This window comes from Sapajus apella, unplaced genomic scaffold, assembly GCF_009761245.1.
Source record: "Sapajus apella isolate SASKATOON/1434 unplaced genomic scaffold, GSC_monkey_1.0 scaffold33, whole genome shotgun sequence".
NCBI lineage: Eukaryota > Metazoa > Chordata > Mammalia > Primates > Cebidae > Sapajus > Sapajus apella.
Window position 1 is genome coordinate 4,535,061 of NW_022436973.1, and position 8,182 is coordinate 4,543,242.

The 8,182-nt window shown below is 48.4% G+C and overlaps 1 protein-coding gene across 1 annotated transcript in view; it reads right to left on the reverse strand.

Annotated features, from left to right (window-relative positions):
* Nucleotides 1-418: 418 nt before the first annotated feature.
* PPP1R16B (protein phosphatase 1 regulatory subunit 16B) overlaps nucleotides 419-8,182 on the reverse strand; it is a 121,685-nt gene continuing 113,921 nt past the window's right edge. The window contains exon 11 of the mRNA XM_032294944.1: nucleotides 419-5,229. Within this exon, the coding sequence (XP_032150835.1) occupies nucleotides 4,723-5,229 (507 nt within the window). The 3' untranslated portion in view covers nucleotides 419-4,722. The remainder of the gene's footprint in view (nucleotides 5,230-8,182) is intronic.

The following is an 8,182-nucleotide window of genomic DNA, read 5'->3' on the forward strand; positions in this document are numbered from 1 at the left end:
ACCACTGCACCCTGGATGACAGAGACTCCATCTCAAAAAAATAAAAATAAAAATAAATAAATAAATATCAGGAAAACTTTGGAACATGTATGGAATAAATATATGCTATTATAGGGCTTCATGTTAACTTCAAAGAGAATATTTGACAGAATGAAGGTCATTCCCAACCACCCACCTTTTCTTGAAGTCATCAGTTTTTACCATCTCCCAGTCTGGAGAGACATCTGCTCCAGGCCTGAGCCCCCAGAACTCCCTCTACTTCAGGGGCCTCATTCCAGAGCCCTCCGCAGGAAGCCGGGAGTAAGGGGGAAGAGATTAGAAGCCCTCACCCACCCTCTACTCCAGGCATGTCCTCTTTGTGAATTTAAGTCAGCACTGTTCAAGTGAGCTCACAGCAATAACCAGTCACACTAGCAGGTGTTATTAAAAGGAATTTAATAATTTTAATTAAAAACTCTTAACAGCGATTTCTGTCACAGGCCTTGGCAGCTGGAAGCAACTCCAGGGACATGTGCCCTCTCTGGGATGTGGCTGAGCCACGGTTTGTGACCCGAGGCCCAGCAGTGCCACGTGGCGAGGGGCTTCCTGGAAGTTACTTCAGTACGATATCAAAGATCTGCGAGGATTTTTTTTTAAAAAAGTTTTAAATATATTAGACTCTCTTGATTGCCATTTTTACACAAAGCTGCTGATACAGTATACAGAGTTTTAACTTTTTTTTCACATAAAATACATTTTTTTTTAAGTGTTCTCTGTACATCAGTGGCTTCTGGTCTGGTGAATTATTGCGGAGGGCTGGGGGTCTGCAGACTTTTCCTGGGTGTGCAGAGCCAGGCCCCGCATGGTGGCACTTGCAATGCCCATGGGAAGCAGGCCCTCTGGCCAAAAAGAGACTCCTGTCAGGGAGAGGGCTATAGCTTCTGGCACAGGGGGTCGCTTTTACAGAGTCATCCACTGACCATTGGACCTTTTGCTCTTATGTACCCTGGGGGAGGGGAGACCATCCCCAAGTTACAAATAGCAAGAGTTCAATACAGTCTTTCTGGGCATCTTAAAAGGAGCACCCTTCTTGAAAGTACCCCGGTATCCTGCTCTAGGAGAGACAGCAGGTGGGTGAGAGAGCTCAGGATGGAAAGGTATCTGACACCAACAACCAAAATGGTCTCATGTTATTACAAAGCCAGCAAACTCGTGGGGCAGGACAGGGGACACACCCTTGTTAACTGTTCTAAGCCCCTTGGAAATGGATCAAACAGTGCAGAGCAGTTTTACTTATGCTGCATATTTGATGGAGAATTCTATCCGGAAGTCTTCAGTAGCCCTGGGCCTACAGTTTATTGAGCTTCCCTAAGCTACTCGCCAGAAACTCACAGCCTGGTAGTAGCTGCCAACTTTCAATTGTTTGGGGCATATGATGGTGAGCCATGCAGCACCTGCTTTGGAAGTGACCTCCTTTAATCTAATAAGGAGCTGCCACAGGACCTGGGTCTCAGCAGGAGCTAGGCATCTGGTTGACTTTGCCAGGTTTCTTCCAGCTCCCGGATGCACCCCTGCCATAAAGGGAGGCAGATTACTGAGGAAAGGCTTTGATGCTGAAGGAGGCAGCTCCAGCTCCTTTTCCTCCCAGTATTCATTAGTGGGGTGAGGAAGCTCTGTAATCAATGAGCCACTGTGAGCAAGAAACAATGACTTTAAAAACCTGAGATGCATTTGGCAGCAAATTGCAGAACAGTCTTCTAGATACTGATCTCAAGCTGCTATTACAGAGTCCCCCAAAGATGCTGGCTGAAGACAGCTATCACTGAAAGTTCCAGATGGACCTGGATGATGTCTGCTTGGAACCCATGATCCAGCATCTGTACTTGGTGGCAAATGTTATCCAGGGATGGCCATGACAGCTGTTACCAGCTAAAGGGATTCAGACTCTAAGGATTCTAGGAGCTGAAAAGCAAAGGGTGGCTGGACCAAGACACAGACACTTTGCCTCAGGTGACTTCAATGGGTCTGCTGATGCCTGTGGTCCCCAAGGGACAGAAACCACAAAGAACAGTTTTCCTTACTCTGTCTTATTCCTCCTTTATCTGCAGAGCCTAACATACTTGTTGGCATGTCGCAGCTACTCAGTAAATTATATGAGTGAATTAATTTTGGCTCATTCATTGAGGGTTGGTCTTCAGCTCATCTCTCAACACCCAGGAGACCTACAGGGAAAGCTCCCCAGGGACTCCAGAGAGGGAATGGTTTATCCCTGGGTGAAAACATGAGCCAATGCCTGAGTCACCTGTGTGTGAAGTCGGCTCCTGTCAGGGAATCAGCTGGGATTCCCAGCCTTCTGGGTGGAGAGAAATGGCCCAGGAGGCAGGAGCCATGCAAAAAGGAGGGAACGGTCTCAGGCGCTCAGTGGGTGGGGCAGTATATGCCTTCAGTGTTTGGCCCCTGAGCAAAAAGAAAACCTGCACAGCTCTCTCCTGAGGAGCATGTGGCTTCCCTCACACTCCCTACCTTGTAGCCAAGGTTGGCTCACGAGGGATTTCAGCATCAGTCTGGGGTGATACTGTTTTACAGCCAAAGGTAAGTGTGTTTTAGATCATCTTGTCCTGTTCTGGCCAGAGCCTGAGATATTAAAGAGCCAACCCCAGATGCCAGCGACATGGGAAGCATCTGTACACCTCTCTTCAGCCTCCTGAGCCGCCTCCAACTCTACTCTAGACTACATCTAACCTGGCGTTGGGGTGGAGGTGCCTGATGCTGAGAACCTCTCCCCTTCCAGCAGCCACCAAGGGTACAGTCACTCCCATGGACCCTGTGCTCTCTGGCCCAGTTCCCCTGCTCCTGGGAAAGCATACCCAGGTCCCTTCAGGTCCAGTTCCCTCTGTGGGTTATGGGGCCACGGGGGCCACAGTAGGGGGCTAAAAATGACAAAGAGCAGACCCCATAACTAGAGCTGTGGCACAAGGCGGGGACGCTCTTCCAGCCCCAAGCTCCTAGTCCAGGTACCCCTCAGGGAAAGTTTCTCGTAGACTGAGAAAGAAGTGGGTTAAAAAGAACCCAGATCTGTTCCCCAAATTAGAATCTGGACCTACGGGGCCCCTTCAGAGCTCTAAGGAGGTAGTTTAAGGACAAATCAAAGGCGCACAGAGCAGGGGACACACCTGCAGCTTGTTGGTTACACCAAAAGATTCTGGCTGAGCCTGTGGGCAGTGGGGGTCCTGGGAGCATCAGCAGTGAGGGGAGAACAGCCATTCACAGTCCTCCCTCCCCAGCATCAGGAAACCTGGGGCTATGAAACTGCGGAGTTGGGCAAGGCCCAACTCCAGCCCTACCACGGATCTCCTGAATGCAGGACGGGATACTGACCATGTGAACCCTGGGTTCGCAGCCTTGGGGCATCACCACTCCTGCAAGACCAGGCTGGGAGCCCCTGGGCTACACAGGAACTCAAAAGGGCTGACTGGCAAATCTGCCTTACCAAGCATCCTCAAAAAGGCAAAAGCTGGGCCCAGGGTCCTGAGCACTGACTGATGTGGGTGGATGGGGGTGGGAGGTGGAGGCAGGCAGGCCTCTAACTGCTTGCTCTGACAGCTCAGTCTGAAGAGGGCTGGCTGAGATGGGCTGGGCTGAAACAGTCTAGATATTCACAAAGATCTCATGGTGCTGGGCTCTGTCCCTGTTAACCAGTGGTATTTTCTTATATTCACTGGCCTCTTTCCCTGGAAAAGCATTCCTATGGTAGCTCCTCATTTAGCTTCATTTTTCCAGCACCAGCCAGTAAAACCCAGTGACTGTGATACGATCCACAAAAAGAAGCGAATTCAGTTACCTTCCTCCCTGTAGGAGTTTTACAGACTAAAGGAATTTTTTAAATCAGATACACTTTGGTAAATACTGACCTTGTCCCCGTCCCCCACCCTTCTGCCTTTGACACTTCCATCCAAGAGCAAAGCATGATTTGATTGATTCCAGGAATGGAATCGCCGGGTTTCCCTCTCCACCCTGGATGGTCATACAGCTGGCTCCTGGCATGGGCAGAAGTGTGCCTCTCAACAAGGCTGCAGGGAACAGGTCTGTGCCCATCTCATCTATCCATGTAGGTTCCTGGCTCCCTCTGAACACAACGAGGACTTCTTGCCCCTGCCAGGTGTGGCTGGTGGCCCAGACCTTGGGATGACTCTGAGCAGGACTATGGGTCTCAGCTTAGCAGGCCCCTTCCCCTGCTAAAGCCACATTGGCAGTGGTAATGAGACTCTGGGTCTTAACTTCCATCCTTTTGGGAATACCCCACACATTCTCAGCCCCCTTGCTTCCCCTGAGCCCAGGTATGTCATTCCTACACACACTGATCAAGTGTGTGTGTGTGTGTGTGTGTGTGTGTGTGTGTGTGTGTTGATATGTGACATGCACGTACTGATCCGGAGAAGCCTTTATACCAAGAATAGAGCTGGGATCTCAAGCCCACCCTCCCAAATCGGATAGCAGAGTGAGCCAGGAAGCCACAATGGGCCTTGTGTCAGATGGCAGACGATGCAGCAGGAAGCAGAACCATGGGACATGGGACATGGGATGCTATGGGCAGCCAAGTGAGGGGTGGGGTCTGAGTTCCTCTGAAAAGCAGAGCCCACCTGTCCCCAGCTGCCCTCTGACACCTCCCCAGCCAGGGCTGATGGGCTGGCCTGGATTCCAGGAGCCTCTCCCCAGTAATCTCCCTCCTCCATTGCATGGAGACTAGGAGATACGGCAACAGCCATGCACCTTCTCCTCCATCTCCTCTATGGGGGCCTTGAACTTTAAGAGTGGGGGATCTCCGCTGGTGACCGTGTAATACACCGAGGTCCCATTGCTGCTGTACGGTGAAGTTCTGCCTCCGATCAAGGGGGCCTTGCCTTCACTGCTACTCTCGCCTGTCCTGGCCATGCTGCTGCCCAGGTGGGTGCTAAGGAAGGGGTGACTGAGCAGCTTGGCTGCAGCCCGCTGCCGCTTCAGCTCCAGAAGCGTTTGAGGGCTCTCCTTGTAGCTGCTCCAGGGTGGGGTGGCGTCGGCCACGCCAGGGTTGCCATAGGCCATGCTGTAGTCGGGCACCTCATGCACCTTCCAGACATCCCCATTGGCCAGTGCATACTGGTAGGCACTGACTGGGGCCCGGAGGCCATTCTCAACAGGCATGTCCAGTTCACCTCGTGAGATCTTGGTAGGAAATTCGGAGAGTAGCACGGGCTTCTCCAGCCTGGGGTTCTGCAAGTGAGAAGGACAACATTACCAGCTGGCTGGAAGATCTGAACCTACTATCCACCTGTCTCTCTGCTGAGGGCATCGTTTTTTGGATCTCTCCTCTACTTGTTTTCCCTTCCTGGGTATTGGGGCCAAAATCATCCTTAGGGGAACCCCCAATCTATGAATTTTCATAGAGCTGACTGAATCTGGCCTTGCTCCAGAGCCTGGATCAGGACCCAAGGCCTGATCCACCCTTGGGTGGATCACGAGGTCAGGAGTTCAAGAACAGCCTGGCCAAGATGGTGAAACCCCATCTCTGCTAAAAATACAAAAATTAGCCAGGTACGGTGGTGGGCACCTATAATCCCAGCTACTTGGGAGGCTGAGGCAGGAGAATCACCTGAACCCGGGAAGCAGAGGTCGCAGAGACTGCATCCTAATGACACATGTGAAGCCCTGGATCCTTCTCAGCCCAGACTTTTCAGTTGAATAAGCCAATAAATTCTTTTTCTGTGTAAGTCCATTTTAGTTGGGTTTTTCAGTCACTTGTAATCCTTCCTCTGTATTTGAAGCACATCTCACAAAGATTCTTATCCAGGGATCTTGAATACCCAATAATCCTTGGATAACAAGAGCTTGAAAAGTAGCTGCTTCCTAAAAACTATAAACTAAAAAATAGATACAGGCAACAATAACTAACATTTAAAGCACAGCAGAAATCACCATGAACAAAGTCAGAAGACACATGAAGAAACTAGAAAAATATTTTCAACATATATGACAGAAAAGAGACTAATTTTCTAAAAGTATAAAGAGCAAATATTTTTCTTTTTTGTTTTTTTGTGACAGAGTTTTGCTCTGTCACCAGGCTGGAGTGCAGTGGTGCGATCTTGGCTCACTGCAATCTCCACCTCCCGGGTTCAAGTGATTCTCCTGCTTCAGCCTCCTGAGTAGCTGGGATTACAGGTGTCTGCCACCACACCCAGCTAATTTTTTTGTATTTTTAATAGAGATGGGATTTCACCATGTTGGCCAGAATGGTCTCAATCTCCTAACCTCGTGGTAGGCTGCCTCAGCTTCCCAAAGTATTGCAATTACAGGCGTGAGCCACCGCACCCAGCCAAAGAGCTCTTAAAAGTCAATTTTTTGTTTGTTTTGGAGACAGTTTTCCTCTGTCGCTCAGGCTGGAGTGCAGTGGCACAATCTTGGCTCATTGTAACCTCTGCCTCCTGGGTTCAAGCAGTTTTCCTGCCTCAGCCTCCCAAGTAGCTGGGATTACATGTGCGCACCACCATCCCCAGCTGATTCTGTATTTGTGTAGAGACAACGTTTCACCATGTTGGCCAGGCTGATCTCAAACTCCGGACCTCAAGTGATCTGCCCTCCTCAGCTTCCCAAGTGCTGGGATTGCAGGCATAAGCCACCACACCCAGCCAAAAGTCAATTTTTAAAAGCCTATCTACCCAACAAAATTAGTAGGCAGAGGATACTAACATGCAGCCTAGAGCAAAATACATAGATATACATAGCATTGGAAAAAATATTCATCCTCACTAATCATTACTAATATAAAAATTAAAACAACAAAATATCACTTTTAGGTATACTGACAAATATTTTTAAAGTTTGTTATTACTCAGTGTTGGCTGAGAATATAAATTGCTACAGTCTCTTTCGTGGACAATTCTGCATCATCCTTCAATCAAAAAAAATTTTTTTTTCTTCTCTCTGCAGCTCTTCAGTAAAATATAATAATAATTTCTTTTAGAGAAGAATGTATCCTTTGCACCAACAAGCCAATTTCACAGATTTCCTCTCCCATTAGTGCAAAGCCTGAAGGTCATCACTGGGCAAGCAGGAAATTATGGCCAGTATTTCTATTGGAATGCTCTTTAGCTGGCAAAAAGAATGAAGGGGCTGGGCGCAGTGGCTCACACCTGTAATCCCAGAACTTTGGGAGGCTGAGGCAGGTAGATCACCTGAGGTCAGGAGTTTTAGATCAGTCTTGCCAATATGGTGAAACCCCATCTCTGCTAAAAATACAAAAATTAGCTGGGCATGGTGGCATGCACCTGTAGTCCCAGCTACCCAGGAGGCTGAGGCAGGAGAATTACTTGAACCTGGGAGGCAGAGGTTGCAGTGAGCTGAGAATGTACCATTGCACTCCAGCCTGGGCAACAGAGAGAGACTCCATCTCAAAAAAAAAAAAAAAAAATTAAGGAAGTCTCCACAGGCTGGCATAGAAAGATGTCCAAGATTTTAGGCATAATCTATATTATCTAGTTTCTAACATATATATGTTAATATACGGTAAAGCAAAGAACACTTTCCATAGTAAGTTTCCATTTATGAGTGTGTGTTTCTTCTCTTTCTCCTGTTAGTGTCAGTGTCTCATTATGTTGCCCAGGCTGGTCTTGAACTCCTGGTCTCAAGTAATCCTCCCACCTCGGCCTCCCAAAACACTGGGATTACAGGCATGAGCCACCAAGCCCAACCTTTTTTTTCCTTTTTTTTTTTTAATGGCTCCTTCTGAACTATGCAGGCCAGCTGATGCCATCTCATGGGGAGACAGTTTCTTGGTGGTCTAAGTGAGTGCTTCTCAAACTTTGATGTGTATGTGAGTTGCCTAGGATATTGTTAAAGTCCACATTCTGATTCAATAGGTCTGGGTTGGGGCCTGAAATTCAGCACTTCTAAGAATTTCCTGCTGATGTTTAGAATGGCAAAGATCTCAGAAACTGATCCCATCTTGGATGCACATTGGCATCATCTAGAAAGTTAAAAAAAAAAAACAAAAAAAACCTGTACAGGCCAGGCGTGGTGGCTCACACTTATAATGCCAGCACTTTGGGAGGCTGAGGTGGACGGATCACCTGAGGTCCGGAGTTCCAGACCAGCCTGGCCTGGCTAACATGATGAAACCTGTCTCTACTAAAAGTAAAATACAAAAATTGGATGGGCATGGTGACACGTC